Raw genomic sequence first — 17,096 nt, forward strand, 5'->3', positions numbered from 1 at the left:
TGAGCTCAGGTGTATCCAATTTCCTTTGATCATCCTTGATATTTCACTACAACTTGAAGTCCACATGTGGCGAATTAAATAGTTTGGACATGATTTAGAAACACTGATCTAAGGTCCCACAGTTGAAAGTGCATGTAAGAGCAGAAACTATAGGCTATAAAACAATTTCTAGAGTGTTGAAAGTTTCCGAGAGCACAGTGGTCTCCATCATTGGAAAATATGGAACTACCCAGACTGCCTAGAGCTGGCCGACCAACCAAACTGAGCAACCGGGCAACAAGGACCTTGATCAAAGAGGTGACCAAGAACCCAATGACCACTCTTGGTGAAGTGCTGTAGAGACTGAAAGAGTTCCTTGGGAGAAGCTGCCAGAAGGACAAGACTACAGCACTTCACCAATCTGGCCTTTATGGGAGAGTGGCCAGACTGAAGCCACTCCTGAGAAAAAGGCACATGACAGCATGCCTGGAGTTTGCAAAAAGGCATGTAAAAGACAGTATAAGGTGAAAGATTGTGGTCTGATGAGATAAATGTACTATTTGGCCTGAATGCGAAGGGCCATGTCTGGAGAAAACCAGGCACAGCTCATCACCTGTCAAATACCATCCCTACCGTAAAGCATGGTGTTGGCAGCATCATGCAATGGAGATGCTTTTCAGTGGCAGGGACTGGGAGTCTGGTAAGGATAAAGGCAACATTGAATATAGGCAAATCCTTGAGCACCTGCTTCAGAGTGCAAACAACCTTAGACTGGAGGGAGAAGATTTAGGTTCCAACATGTCAGTAATCCTGAGCATACAGCCAAAGCAACACTGGAATGGCTTCAGAACAAGAATGTGAAAATCATTGAGTGGCCCAGCCAAAGATCAGACTTGAATCCCATTGAAAATCTGTGGAAAGACTTGATTGCAGTTCACTGCCGCTCCCCCATCTAATTTAACAGAGCTTGAGAAAATCCCCAAATCCAGATGTGCAAAGCTTATACACACAGTTATGACTAGTCTAAGATACTCACTGACCTCTTATCAACTTGCATTAAGAATATTAGTTTTTCTTATGCCAAGTTTCAATATCCCTCAGATCTCAACTCTTGGCCCTTAAATTGCATACATGTATGTAAGGAAGACAGGTTTATTCCATGGCAGTATTAGACTGGGTTTGATTACATGTCTGGAATCGTAGTAAGGGGCACAATGTGAACATAACTCAAGCGGATGTACTCCAGTTGATTTAATCCTTTAATCTAAAACATGGCCGCTGTACATTTATCAGGCTTTTACACCAGTACATAATCTACCAATCTACAACACCAACCCCTTTTCAGTGTGACTTTACTAAACCTCTCACTAGCTTTTACTAGACCTTCTACTGGTACACATATTGTTAAACTTAATAACCTTACATATACAAAAAAGATTAAGCACTAAAAACGAAAATAAGAAAAAAAGATGTCAAATGGAACAAGCGAAAGCTTGAGTGGCGCTCAAATCATTTGCCAAGAATTTTTTTTTCATCCCTCATTGAAACTAATTTACACAGAATGCAGTACTTTGCTGCCATCCAATGGCAGAGGGTGGTACTGAAACGAGCATTGGTTCGTTTTACAGTCCGTTTAGGATGAGACGAGAGACTGGTTTCTGTAACCATGGTTTCACCAGTCCTGGCTGGACTTCTGCTTGATGAATTTGAGTGATAGGTAGTAGAGCAGCATGAAGCCCACTACGACAGCGATGAGAACCAGGTAGCAGGAGTAGAGAGGGTACTGGTTCATATCCATAGCTTCCACCACCTAGACAGAAAAAAAGGTCAAAGATATCATTATACTATATGGTTGGTCCTCTGTAGCTAAGGTGGTAGAGCATGTTGTTGCAATTCCAGGATATTGGGTTTGATTCCCAGGGCCACTCATACATAAGTGTATGTACACTTATGGACTCCCGAATGGTGCAGAGGTCTAAGGCACTGCATCTCAGTGCTAGAGGCATCACTACAGACCTGGGTTCGATTCCAGGCTGTATCACAATCGGCCCTGATTGGGAGTCCCATAGGGCGGCGCACAATTGGCCCAGCGTCGTCCGGGTTAGGGTTTGGCCGGGTTAGGCCAAATAAATAAGAATTTGTTCTTAACTGACTTGCCTAGTTAAATAAAGGTTAAAAAAAAGACTATTAGTCACTTTGGATTAAAGTGTCTGCTAAGGCCTCCTGAGTAGCACAGCGGTCTAAGGCACTGCATCGCAGTGTTGCAGCGTCATTACAACCTGGGTTCAATCCCAGGCTGTCACAACCGGGAGTCCCATAGGGCGGCGCACAATTGGCCCAGCATTGTCCGGGTTAGGGGAGGGTTTGGCGGGGGGGCGCTTTACTTGGCTCATTGCACTCCTTGTGGTGGGCATGGTTGGGGAGTTGTAGTGATGAGACAAGATCGTAATCATGAAATTAGGGAGAAGGGGGTCAAAAATCATAATAATTATGTCTGCTAAATGGCAGATATTATATATGTTATTATATTTATATATATTATATATATATATTATATATTTACAGTACGATGTGTCGTCTCACACTGGAGAGCTATATATCTAATGACTCACATGTATGCCATCGATGTTGAGGGTGAAGTTTCCGATGGAGACAGGGTACTTGAGTCCCCTGAACTGGACCTGCAGCATGCCCTCAAAGCCCCAGCGCATGAAGGAGGCATGGGAGAACCAGGACGCCACTGAGGAGAGACACACAGTTCAGAGAGACACAGGTCAGAGGTCACAGATGTTGCAGAGTACACGTTACACACAAGATAGAGGGTCCCATATTGTCATGCTCATGTAAACTGTCATATGTTTCTAAGGGATTGGGATTGCTAGTATTGCATGTGGCCCTATAGAATCTTCATTAAAAAAAGGCCTAGAATGTGGCAAATGTAGGAGACCAGAGCAGAGACTTGTGTCCTCCTCACCTAACCACATGTTCTCCAGGCTAATGACGAAGCCTCCAGTAAGGTAGAACACAGTGAACAGAGAATTGCCCATGAAGGCTGATGTCTGCAGGGTGGGTAAGGCTGCAGCCACAAACAGAGCCATGCTGCGACTGCAGTACACCATGAGCCACACCAGCAGGAAGTTGAGTAGGAAGCGGTCCGGGGCCTGGTTCAGGCCAGCCAGCCAGTAGATGGGTAGGCCGTAGACCAACGTGAACACACAGTGCTCCGGAAGCTCCCCCAGGACCTGGATGAGACATACGCACACATTTACGTTTCTGCATCACATTAACTAATATACTCACTAACAACTGCTTACACTGGACCACAGTTTACATAGCATGCAAATACTGTGGCTACATTGCTTTTTGTCACTGTGAAAAATGTGTCCTGTTTGCAGGGTTTTTACACAACAGTATGAAATCCTCACTAAGGTCAGGCAAGCATGGTCCTATACTGACCCCTACTGGTTCATGTGTAAACCAACATTTTGAGAACCACTTCAACCAATTCTTTCTTTCTTTGGCATTTAGCATACATATTTTACGTATTGGTGGTAGCGGGAATCTACCCACTATCTTGGCGTTGCAAGCACCATGCCCTACCAACTGAGCTACAGAGGACCAGGACAGCCGCAGGCCGATTCTTTTCTTGAGGGGATGGTCAGGCGGCAGAACATAGTTATAAATCATTTGTAAACTGCAAGAAGCCCAAACAGATAGCGTATTTGACAGAAGTGGAATCATTTCAAACCTTGACTACATTGGGTGGGATACGTTCACATAGGCCTCTCTATTTATGCGTGGGAATACTTGGGAACAGATTTCATAAATTAAAATCACTTTAAACTGAGTTCCTGTTGATTTTACAACAACGAAAATTATATACATATGTATTTTATTTGTATATTTTTTAATGTAATTATTTTTTGCTCAGAAAACTTGGGGGGCCAAATAAAATCGTCCACGGGCCACCAATTGGGGAACCCTGAGGTAGTAGTGTGAATTGTTACCTTGGCAAAGAAGTAGGATGTGACGTTATACATGCCGTCCTCCAGCTCATGGTACAACATGGCTCTCTCTGTGTGACCTGCGGATGTCCAAAATTACACAAGGAACAACACTCATTGGCTCATGATGGATACTTTCACTCTCAACTGAGCACTCTGATTGGTCACTGTGGCTGCCACTCACACTTTGCTATGACGTCCAGGACCACAGCGAATGGGGTGAGAGCTCCGATCATATAGAGCAGGGCGACTGTGTCCTGGATCGACAGACGCTCCTCCCCCGCCCCGAAGTACAGGAAGCCAATCAGCAGAGACATGAGCAGAGCCTCGAAGCCGTGCACCAGCAGAGTGACCAGGTCTCTAAAGTCATTGTGCACCTGCCGCCTGTGAGGAGGAAGCACTTTCACCGTTACTGCAGTTTCTCCTCTCAGATCACTGGGATGAATCCTATCTTAAGATGTATGCACATAACTCGGCCATTTGCGTAAATCATGCATTCATGTGAATGGAAGATTTCTCAGAAAACTGAGACAGAATGTCCCAAGTGCATCATCATCTTACCTGATGAGGATGGAGAACTGGTGTAGTCGGCCTGGCAGGCGGTCCTTTTGTTTGGATATATTTATCACTTCCTCCTGAGGTGCGGACTGAGTGCTGTGTGTGGGACAGACAAACAGAATCACTTGGTTGTTACAATGATGTAAAGCAAAAGAAGATGTTTAATGTAATGCATTAAAAAGAGTACATTAAGAAGGTCTCTGAGAAGGTCTCAGAAGGTTTCATAAGACAGACTCACAGGGTTGTGCTTGGCTCCTCTGGCTTCCACATGAAGTCATCTGTCCCTCTCACCTTCTCCACAAACTGGGCTGACAGCACCCTGGCCCTCTCCAGACACTCAGCCTCTCTCTCTGGGCTGCGCCGGTCTATACTGATCAGATCCACTGAGGGGATAGACACACGCATGATCACAGGTACACACACACATTCAGATACACTCAACTGACTTCACAATTTCCCCTTTCTAGATTAGAAGGGAGTAGTGGTGGCTATTCAGCATGATACATGTCCATTGGGGTTCTGGCAGGGTAAACGTCTGTGTCAAAAGGGAGAGGAACATGGGAAACAGATAGCTGACTATTCAGCAGCCTGATGGTCTGGGGGTACAAGCTATTGGCCAGTCTGTTAGTTTTTGCTATGATCCTCCAGTACTGAGTGATGGAAGCGTGGAGAACCGGCCGTGGCTTGGGTGGCTGAGGTCCTTGATGATCTTCTTGGCCTTCCTGCAACACCTGGTGTTGTAGGTGTCCTGGAGGACAGGCACCCAATGGTGCGTTGGACTGAGCATACCACCCTCTGTTGTGCCTTGCGGTCAAAGGCGGAGTTGCCATACCAGGCTGTGATGCAGCCCGACAGAACAGTATGCTCTTGATGATGCTCCTGTACAACACTGTGAGAGCCCTCTGGGACAGGCCAAATTTCTTCAGCCTTCTGAGGTTAAAGAGTCGCTGTCGAGCCTTATTCACCATGGTGTCAGAGTAGTTTGACCATTTCAGATCCTTGGAGATGTGTATGCCGAGGAACTTAACATGTTTGTCCGTCTCCACGGCAGCCCCGTTGATACAGTATACCCAACGTACAGTATATCCCTTACCTTAACCTACCATAGAAGTCGGAGGGGTTGCAGTAGCGGGGGCAGGGGTGTCCCAGGGCTGTGAAGTATGGAACCATGTCTTTAGCGGTCCCACAGTAGACGGCTGAGCCAGAGGAGAGCAGGACCACTAGGTCAAAGAGCTGGAAGATGTCTGAGCGTGGCTGGTGGACGGACAGCAGTACCAGGCGGTTCCCCCGGGCCAACCGGGACAGAGTGATCACCAGGTTATGGGCCGTGAAGCTGTCCAGCCCCGACGTGGGCTCATCTAGGATCAGGATACCTGCACACAGAGAATGAGATAAGATTAGTGCCTTTTACTGTGCTCAATACAGGGATCTGGGTACAATGATAATCTGAAGTAGTTAAAAGTACAGGTACAGTAACATTGCATAAAGGTAATGTATGTTAATTACAGTACTGAGGGGAGCAAACATCTCCATCTGGATTATATCAACGCATGTCCACTCATTTCAAAATAAGTCATATTGATGCATTCTTCATTACTTGCCCTCCCTCATTCTAGATCTCACCAGGGTTCCAGAGCAGCTGCACAGCGATGCTGACCCTCCTCCTCTCTCCCCCAGACACCCCTCTCACCAAGTCATTGCCCACCCGGGTGTGGGCACACTGTCGCAGACGCAGCTCTGCAATGACGTCATCCACCTATACAGGCAGTGCAGCCACAGTCATATGACAAACAGCTGAAGTGTTATGATGATGATCATAATTCCTACACTTTTAGAAAAAAAAAAGTGCTATCCAGAACTTAAGGGTTTATCGGCTGTCCCCATAGGAGAACCCTTTGAATAACCCTTTTTGGTTCCCAGTAGAACCCTTTTGGGTTCCATGTAGAACCCTTTCCACAGAGGTTATCCAAAAATGGTTATCCTATGGGGACAGCTGAAGAACCCTTTTGGAAACCTTTTCTCTAAGAGTGTATGGAGCTTGTTTATGATTTTACTTAAGTTCTACACTGAACAAAAATATAAAAGCAACATGCAACAAGAGTTACAGCTCATATAAGTAAATCAGTCAATTGAAATAAATGAACTGGGCCCTCATCTATGGATTTCACATGACTGGGAATACAGATATGCATCTGTCGCAGATACCTTCTTTTTCTTTAAAGTTAGAGGCGTGGATCAGAAAACCAGTCAGTATCTGGTGTGACCACCACTTGCCTCGTGCAGCTCGACACATCTCCTTTGCATAGAGTTGATCAGGCTTTTCATTGTGGCCTATGGAATGTTGTCCCACTCCTCTTCGATGGCGGTGCGAAGTTGCTGGATATTGGCGGGAACTGGAAAACACTGTTGTACACGTCAACCCAGAGCATCCCAAACATGCTCAAGGGTGACACGTCTAGTGAGTATGCAGGCCATGGAAGAACTGGGGCTGGGGCTGTGCATAATCATGCTGAAAAATTAGGTGATGGCGGCGGATGAATGGCACGACAATGAACCTCAGGATCTCATCACGGTATCTCTGTCCATTCAAAAATACATCAATTAAATGCAATTGTGTTTGTTGTCCGTAACTTATGCCTGCTCATACCATAACCCCACCGCAACCATGGGGCACTCTGTTCACCACGTTGACATCAGCAAACCCACTTGCCCACACGACGGCCATACACTCTGTCTGCTATCTGCCCAGTACAGTTGAAACCAAGATTCATTGTGCCAGTGGCCATCGAAGTTGAGCATTTGCCCACTGAAGTCGGTTACGACCCCGAACTGCAGTCAGGTCAAGACCCTGGTGAGGACAACGAGAATGCAGATGAGCTTCCCTGAGATGGTTTCTGACAGTTTGTGTAGAAATTCATCGGTTTTGCAAGCCCACAGTTTCATCAGCTGTCCAGGTGGCTGGTCTCAGACGATCCCGAAGGTTAAGAAGCCGGATGTGGAGGTCCTGGGCTGGCGTGGCGTTACACATGGTCTGCGGTTGGGAGCATGGTTGGACCTACTGACAAATTCTCTGCAACGATGTTGACATCTGTTGCATTGTGTTATGTGACGAAACGGAACATTTTAGAGTGGCCTTTAATTGTCCCCAGCACAAAGTGCACCTGTGTAATGATCCGGCTGTTTAATCAGCTTCTTGATATGCCACACACCTGTCAGGTGGATAGATTATCTTGGCAAATAAGAAATGCTCACTTACAGGGATGTAAACAAAATTGTGCACAGAATTTGAGATAAATAAGCTCTGTGCGTATTGAACATTTCTGTGATCTTTTATTTCAGGTCATGAAACATGGGACCAACACTTTACATGTTGCGTTTAATTTTGTTCAGTGTACATTGTTGGATAACGTTGATGGTCCTCATAGTGTGCAGGCTTTTGTTCTGGCCCAGCACTTACAGAACATCAGGTCTGTTAGTCCTGGGCTGGAACAGAACATCAGGTTTGTTAGTCCTGGGCTGGAACAGAACATCAGATCTGTTAGTCCTGGACTGGAACAGAACATCAGATCTGTTAGTCCTGGACTGGAACAGAACATCAGATCTGTTAGTCCTGGACTGGAACAGAACATCAGGTCTGTTAGTCCTGGACTGGAACAGAACATCAGGTTTGTTAGTCCTGGACTGGAACAGAACATCAGATCTGTTAGTCCTGGGCTGGAACAGAACATCAGGTCTGTTAGTCCTGGACTGGAACAGAACATCGGGTCTGTTAGTCCTGGACTGGAACAGAACATCAGGTCTGTTAGTCCTGGGCTGGAACAAAAGCCTGTACACCCTCTGAGTCCCTGGGATTGGGAAGAACACTGCTATAACTTCCCATGTGACATGACCTGGGAAGTTACCAATGCTTACCCTCTGGTCCCTCTGTTTCTGGCTGAAGTTTGTGGGTAGCCGTAGCTTAGCCACGAAGGCTAGTGTTTCCCTCACAGTAAGGTGAGGCAGCAGGCGGTCGTCCTGGCGGACATGGGCGATGGTCTTCCTCACCAGCTTTGGGTTGCTAGGTTGCCCGTTGATTAGCACTTGGCCAGACGTCATGGAGCCACCCTCATCACGACACGTTATGACGTCCAGCAGTGAGGTCTTTCCACAACCTGTGGAGGGACAGGATATGAAAGAGGTTATAGGGCATATCTTTGCATTGTCATCATCAGACCATAACTGTTTGGGGAATATCCACACTAGATTAAGCTATGTATTGGGAATGCATTAGAAGTGATATGCTAGTTTGGATATTGGAACAAACTGTAACTAGGCGAGACTGGGCCCCAATTAACACAGTGCACAAAGCAACAACTAAGTAACTCACGCTTAGAAAGCTCTTATTCAATGTGCTTCTGCTTGGTTAGTGTATCTACATGCCTAGGAAGTTTTGGTTAAAAACATAAATATATGTCTGTTGCTTTTCAGGCTGAATTCGAAATATTCTTGCCGCCTCTCTTTTTTGAATATTGACCTGTGGAACATTCCCCATATATCTAATAATATATCATTTTTATCAGTAAGAAGAGGTCTTTTGATTGGTATAGTTGATGACAATAATTATTGTTGTATTTTCTCACAAGACTCAGATTTGTAGTGGGGGCAAATTGTACTATTTGTAACAATTAACCCCTTACCTAAAACAAACAAAAAATGTAGGCCTACTGTACTGTCTACCATTTGGAGTAAATTATCTTGAATCATATCTTTCTCATGTAGAAGTACAGCCAGTTGTTGACAAAACAGAGCTAAGATTAGTGCTGCCTCCTGTGGAGAGTAGCTGTGTATGTACCTGAGCTACCGATGATGGCCAGCATCTGGCCACTGCGGACTCGCAGGTTGAGTTTGTTTATGGCTGTCTGCTTGTCTCCCTTCATCTCCCAGGGCATCTTAAACTCTGAGAGCTTCTCATACCACGGGATCTGAGCAGCCGTGTCCACCTGACACACACACAGGCACACACACACACACACACACACACACACACACACACACACACACACACACACACACACACACACACATTAGACTTTTTGTTACTGTGGTGAAGCTGTGGGACAGCTTGTAAGGGAGGATGTCACTAAATCATAAACCACTGTAAGTCACTCTGGATAAGAGCGTCCGTTAAATTACAAAAATGTAAATGTAAACTAATTGCTCGCACCTGTGCCTGCTTGCAAGTCTCTGCCTGTGACTCTGTGAGAAACTGATATAAGGCAGAGCAGGGCCGGCGTTATGGGCGGGGCCTGGACCGCCCTACCGTACCTCCTTGCCCGTCCAAATAAAATATAGATAATTTATTTGACCAAGACGCACGCGGAAAGAAAGATTGACCAAGACGCACGCCGACAGAAAGACACATCAATCTCAGATAAAGCATCCGAGCGAGTGAAACAGCGCCCCTCTGTCTCGTATGTGTAGAACCTGTATCTGATGCTGTCTGGACAAAAAGAGTATAGCATGTCATACTTTTTCTGGCCAGACAGCATCAGATACATGGGCTACATATAGTAAGACAGAGAGGCGCTGTTTCACTCACCAGTTTCAGCAGAGAGGAAGCGGCGAAGCGACCTCGAGGGCTCACTCGCCAAAATCGGTCCTGAATAAGTCCAATGCGTTTCTATGGGTATCATATGCAGACCTAAGCTTATCGCATTACTGGCTTTGGGACAACTACTTGCATTGTTAGGGTGGAGACATGAGCAACTTGTCATTATATACAGATCTCTGGTTTCAGCCGCTTGCGAATTAGAAAGGAAAGTTGGCGGGTACACAGGGCACTGTTAGGATGCTGCCTTCCCATAAAGTAAATTGATGTTTTGCCCAAATTATATAATTACTTTAATCAAAATAAAATAATTCTAAATACTTTACCAGAGAGCTTGACTTAGCCACAGAGGATCATTAGCTCTTTAAAAAAAATAGTTGTGGATTGTTTCAAATCATAAGTGTGTAGGCCAATGCCTGGCAATATGCTTAGCTGATTATTGAGTTGCGGAAAAGCACGTGTGAATATAATTCAAAATGTTGAATCAAGAAGAAGGGGAGGAATGCACTCAGCCCTCTAGAATGTGCTCCGCTGTCTCTCGCCAATTCTAGCACAGTCATTGTTTCATTGTGTATAATGTTTGCCCTTTGATTGTTCAGTTTTATCAATTCCCCGTTACATGCTACCAGTAGGCCTTGTAAATGTACTGTTTATCCCCGTCATTTGGTTACATACACTTCTGTTAATGCAGGTATTACAGTCATTTACTGTTCTCATTCTCGGAGTGGAAACGTTGTTTACAGAGTTCACAACCTGCTACACTTGTGAGAAACAAGTTTTGGTTCATTTTATAACCATCACTTTAGGAGTTTTGTAAATTTGTCCATTGTCTTTCATTTGGAGTGGTCCGTATCAGCATGTGTGTGGTTTCTCTGTCCTGATAACGCATTGCACCTTAAACAGGGAGATGTTGTCATTCGCTGCTGGGTAGAGCAGCAGGTGATGAAGACAGGTAGTGAGGGGGGATTTGTGGGGTCGTAGGAGTGCGAGCCACCTCTCCTGCTTTTGAGAACAGACCACGTTTCGCGTTGTAGCGTGTTCTTTGACATGCAAATTAATTAGCTATCCCATCAGCTGGGAGAGCTATGCGTTTTTAAAAGTTACATTTAAATGTTAAATGTTATGTCAATGTTCTCTTTCGTCGGCCTAGTCTTTTTAAATGTATAGTTTTTAAAGTGTGGGTTATGTAGGTCGAACAGAATTGCAGACCATGTAGCTCAAAGTGGGGGAGGGGTTCTATGTCTTTATTATCAGGTGTGGGTCTCTGGACTGTGACTGTGGGTCTCTGGACTGTGACTGTGGGTCTCTGGACTGTGTGTAGGCTATTATGCCCCTGTGTGCAGAGAATTTGCATGTTTGTACAATTACATTTCATTGGGCTTGGCCCGGTTTGCAGAGAATTTGCATGTTTGTACAATTACATTTCATTGGGCTTGGCCCGGTTTGCAGAGAATTAGTACTAGAACCTTGTAACCAAATCAGTTCTCCTTAAAGTATATCTCACTAGTGTGTGTGTAGTGTCACTTTTTAGTGCGTTATCGCACACTCTTTAAAAAAAAATTGCCTTTATTTAACTAGGCAAGTCAGTTAATTACAAGTAATTTAACTAGGCAACTTCTTAATTACAATGACAGCCTAGGAGTGGTGGGTTAGCTGCCATGTTCAGGAGCAGAAGACAGATTTTTACCTTGTCAGCTCGGGGATTCCATCCACCAACCTTTCAGTTACTGGCCCAACGCTCTAACCACTAGGCTACTTGCCTCCCCACTTAATAGCCTGTTTGCCTTACATTATTAGGGTCATTGCAGCAATCCTGACTGGGTTACAGAGACTACAGGAATTTAGCAGGTAGCCTAGCATTTCATAAAAATATGAAATTGTATATTTAATAAAGATAATTTTTTGCTATATCTGTGTTGAGTTTTGTTGTGTCTTATCCTCTGACAACGGACCATACCGGTCAAACAAAGGTGGAGGCAGCTTCACAGCTATTCTGCTCTATCCAGTACTTGCCCCACCTCTCAGGTGGTCTAGAGAGCTGTATTACAATACTGACAGAATGTAAAAGGCAGGCAAAACTGAGACTGATACAGTCAGTGATAAGGAGCATAGGGAAATTGGGAAGAGTAGAGAGAAAGAATAGAGTGGGAGAAAGGTGTTGTTACCTCATAGTGCAGGTTGCTGACCTCTATCTCATTGCGACCTCCACTGTAGGTGAAGTACAGGCTACTGTCCTCTTCAGAAGAGGAGAACAGCTCAGTGTCTCCTCTCTAAGGAAGAAGTAGAGGTTACTGTATGTTACTGAGTGAGGAAGCAGTCAAGAAGTTACTCAGTTTTGTACTGTGTACACATACCATTCACTTATCATACCATTCACACATACCATTCACATATCGTAACTATATCTTCACTGGCATCCATTTACCTTATTTACTATGGTAATAAACCCTTGTATTTCTCTTAGTATATTCTGCCAGACATTCGTCTCAGCAAATCTAAGAAAACTGGTGTATCTTTAGAGGCTTCATTGTTCTGGCCACCAATGCATCGCACAATGGATTTAATCACCACTTTATCGGACGGTTCTGATGAGTCCTGTATAAAAGTGATTAGTTATGATTCGAGATAAATGGATCCTAAACTGAGTGGTGTGTGATAAAAGGTTATATAGCATTCTGGTAAACCGTGTAGGAGACCTCCAGCCTGTCCAGGGTCCACTCAAACAGAGCTACATGTCACCATTATGTAATTTAAAAAGCCTAGAGATAGATAGGCAGATCCTTGCCACTTCTCTAGAGTAGCATGAATATTCAACTACTATTTTATTTGTCACATGCGCTGAATACAACAGGTGTAGACCTTACCGTGAAATGCTTACTGACAAGCCTTAACCAACAATGCCGTTTTAAGAAAGAGTTAAGAAAATATTTACTAAATAAACTAAAGTAAAAAAAAGTAACACAATAAAATAACAATAACAAGGCTATATACAGGGGGTACCGGTACCGTGTCAATGTGCGGGGGTACAGGTTAGGACTGGGGGGCAGTATTGAGTAGCTTGAATAATAAGGTGCCCAGAGTAAACTGCCTGCTACTCAAGCCCAAAAGCTAGAATATGCATATAATTAGTAGTTTTGGATAGAAAACACTCTGAAGTTTCTAAAACTGTTTGAATGATGTCTGTGAGTATAACAGAACTCATATGGCTGGCAAAACCTGAGAAAAAATCCAACCAGGAAGTGGGAAATCTGAGGTTTGTAGTTTTTCAAGTCATTGCCTATCCAATATACAGTGTCTATGGGGTCATATTGCACTTCCTAATGCTTCCACTAGATGTCAACAGTCTTTAGAACCTTGTTTCAGGCTTCTACTGTGAAGGGGGAGAGAATAAGAGCTGTTTGAGTCAGGTGTCTGGCAGAATGCCATGAGCTCAGTCAGGCGTGCGCCCATGAGAGTTACCTGCGTTCCTTTTCCTTTCTAAAGACAAAGGAATTGTCCGGTTGAAACATTGTTGAAGATTTATGATAAAAACATCCTAAAGATTGATTCTATACATCGTTTGACATGTTTCTACAAACTTTATATAACATTTTTGACTTTTTGTCTGAACTAAGCGATCGCGCATTGAGCATTTGGATTATTGGGCTAAACGCGTGAACAAAAAGGAGGTATTTGGACATAAATGATGGACTTTATCGAACAAAACAAACATTTATTGTGGAACTGGGATTCCTGGGAGTGCATTCCGATGAAGATCATCAAAGGTAAGTGAATATTTAAAACGCTATTTCTGACTTTTTTAGACACCTCTCCTTCTTTGGAAAATGGCTGTATGTTTTTCTGTGGCTAGGTGCTGACCTAACATAATCGCAAGGTGTGCTTTCGCCATAAAGCCTTTTTGAAATCTGACACAGCGGTTGCATTAAGGATAAGTTTATCTATAATTCCATGCATAACACTTGTATCTTTTATCAATGTTTATTATGAGTATTTCTGTAATTTGATGTGGCTCTCTGCACTTTCACCGGATGTTTGTTTCAAACAATGCATTTCTGAACGTAACACACCAATTTCAAATGAGGTTTTTGGATATAATGATTAACTTTATCGAACAAAACACACATTTATTGTGTAACATGAAGTCCTGTGAGTGCCATCTGATGAAGATCATCAAAGGTTAGTGATTAATTTAATCGCTATTTCTGACTTTTGTGAGCCCTCTCCTTTTGTGAGCCCTCTGTATGGTTTTCTGTGACTAGGTGCTGACCTAACATAATCGTTTGGTGTGCTTTCGCCGTAAAGCCTATTTGAAATCGGACACTGTGGCTGTATTTACAAGAGTTTATCTTTAAAATGGTGTATAATACTTGTATGTTTGAGGAATTTTAATTATGGGATTTCTGTTGTTTTGAATTTGGCGCCTTGCAATTTCACTGGCTGTTGGCGAGGTGGGATGCTAGCGTTGCACATATCCCAGAGAGGTTATTAAGAAAATATTTACTAAATAAGCTAAAGTAAAAAAAGTAACACAATAAAATAACAATAACAAGGCTATATACAGGGGGTACCGGTACTGTGTCAATGTGCGGGGGTACAGGTTAGTCGAGGTAATTGAGGTAATATGTGCATCTAGGTAAGGGTAAAGTGACTGTGCATAGATAATAAACAGCCAGTAGCAGCAGTGTGTGGGCCTCAATGCAAATAGTCCGGGTAGCCATTTAATTAATTGTTCAACTGTCTCATGGCTTGGGGGTAGAAGCTGTTGAGGAGCCTTTTGGACCTAGACTTGGCGCTCCGGTACCGCTTGCCGTGCGGTAGCAGAGAGAACAGTCTATGACTTGGGTGGCTGGAGTCTTTGACAATTTTTGGGGCATTCCTCTGACAGTGCCTAGTACAGTATAAAGGTCCTGGATGGCAGAAAGCATGGCCCCAGTGATGTACTGGGCCGTACAAAACTACCCTCTGTAGCGCCTTATGGTGGGATTCCGAGCAGTTGCCATACCAGGTGGTGATGCAACCAGTCACGATGCTCTCGATGGTGCAGCTGTAGAACTTTTTGAGGAGCCATGACAAATCTTTTCAGTCTCCTGAGGGGTAATAGGCTTTGTCGTGCCCTCTTCACGACTGTCTTGGTGTGTTTGGACCACAATAGTTTGTTGGTAATGTGGACCTCAAGGAACTTGAACCTCTCGACCCGCTCCACTACAGCCCCGTTGATGTGAATGGGTATGTGTTCAGCCCTCCTTTTCCTGTGTAGCACAATCAGCTCCTCCCGTTGAGGGAGAGGTTGTTGTCCTGGCACCACACTGCCAGGTCTCTGACATCCTCCCTATAGGCTGTCTCATCATTGTCGGTAATCAGGCCTACCACCGTTGTGTCGTCAGCAAACTTAATGATGGTGTTGCAATCGTGCTTGGCCACGTAGTCGTGGGTGAACAGGGAGTACAGGAGGGGACTAAGCACGCACCCCTGAGGGGCCCTGTGTAGAGGATCCTCGTGGCAGATGTGTTGTTGCCTACCCTTACCACCTGGAGTCGGCACATCAGGAAGTCCAGGATCCAGTTGCAGAGGGAGGTGTTCAATCCCAGGGTCCTTAGCTTAGTGATGAGCTTTGTGGTCACTATGGTGTTAAACGCTGAACTGTAGTCCATGAACAGCATTCTCACATAGGTGTTCCTTTTGTTCAGGGGGAAAGGGCAGTGTAGAGTGCGTTTAAGATTGCATCATCTGTGGATTTGTTGGGGCGGTATGCGAATTGGAGTGGGTCTAGGGTTTCCGGGATGATGGTGTTGATGTGAGCCATGACCAGCCTTCCAAAGCACATCATGGCTACAGATGTGAGTGCTATGGAGCGGTAGTCATTTAGGCAGGTTACCTTGGCATTCTTGAGCACAGTTACTATGGTGGTCTGTTTGAAACATGTAGGTATTACAGACCCGGTCCGGGAGAGGTTGAAAATATTGTACACATCCTGGTAATCCATCTGGCCCCGCGGCCTTGTGAATGTTGACCTGTTTAAAGGTCTTACTCACATTGGCTACGGAGAGCGTGATCACACAGTTGTCTGGAATAGCTGGAGCTCTCGTGCATGCTTCAGTGTTGCTTGCCTCGAAGCGAGCATAAAAGGCATTTAACCAGTCTAGTAGGCTTGCGTCACTGGGCAGCTCGCGGCTGGGTTTCCCTTTGTACTCCATAATAGTTTGCAAGCCTTACCACATCCAACGAGCGTCAGAGCCGGTGTAGTGGGATTCAATCTTAGTCTTGTATTGACGTTTTGCATGTCTGATGGTTCGTCTGAGGGCATAGCGGGATTTCTTATAAGCGTCCGGATTAATGTTCGGATGGAGGGCAAGGGAGAGCTTTGTAAACATCTCTTTGCATGGAGTAAAGGTGGTCTAGAGTTTTCTTTTGCTCTGGTTGCACATGTGACATGCTGGTAGAAATTAGGTTAAACTGATTTAAGTTTTCCTGCATTAGTCAACTGGCGCAAGGAACGCCGCTTCTGGATGAGCATTTTCTTGTTTGCTTATGGACTTACACAGCTTATTGAGTCAATGACGGAAATCATAGAAACTCAAACTAAACCCAAACATATAGAAAAAAACAAGTGAATAAACCTAAGAACTAATTTTTCCCAGTCTGTTTCTCGGCCTCTGTGTGTCCTGTCCCATATCACTGTACCTGTGTTGAAGGTCAGAGCTGGTCTGTAGATCGTCATTGACTCACCGTCTGTGGGGGGCCACCGGTAACGATCCCTGTCTCTGGATCTGGCCTGCTGTCTGTCCCTCCAGTATACATGGCTTGTGGAGTTGTAGGCGGTGGTGGAAGTTCTGGTATAGGGGTCAGTGCCCCATATGCCTGGTTGATTCTGAGTCTGTATGTCTCCCTGGTCTTCCCTCTCCTCTCCCAGGCTGACATAGACTGGCTGCACAGCATAGGGGAGACCTGTAACTTATTGTTACCTTTCT

The 17,096-nt window shown here is 44.7% G+C and overlaps 1 protein-coding gene across 1 annotated transcript; it reads right to left on the reverse strand.

The window, feature by feature from the left end:
• Positions 1-1,225: 1,225 nt before the first annotated feature.
• On the reverse strand, positions 1,226-17,064 carry abcg8 (ATP-binding cassette, sub-family G (WHITE), member 8). Its single transcript, XM_055890019.1, has 13 exons — positions 16,855-17,064; positions 12,294-12,398; positions 9,373-9,520; positions 8,454-8,692; positions 6,165-6,297; positions 5,645-5,914; positions 4,780-4,924; positions 4,545-4,637; positions 4,168-4,367; positions 3,987-4,063; positions 2,954-3,221; positions 2,592-2,719; positions 1,226-1,789 (listed from the first exon to the last, which is right to left on the reverse strand). The coding sequence occupies exons 1-13, from the start codon at positions 17,062-17,064 to the stop codon at positions 1,652-1,654; spliced, it is 2,154 nt and encodes a 717-aa protein (XP_055745994.1). The 3' UTR covers positions 1,226-1,651.
• Between the last annotated feature and the right edge of the window lie 32 nt (positions 17,065-17,096).

The sequence above is a fragment of the Salvelinus fontinalis genome, chromosome 30 (genome assembly GCF_029448725.1).
Source record: "Salvelinus fontinalis isolate EN_2023a chromosome 30, ASM2944872v1, whole genome shotgun sequence".
In the NCBI taxonomy this organism is placed as follows: domain Eukaryota; kingdom Metazoa; phylum Chordata; class Actinopteri; order Salmoniformes; family Salmonidae; genus Salvelinus; species Salvelinus fontinalis.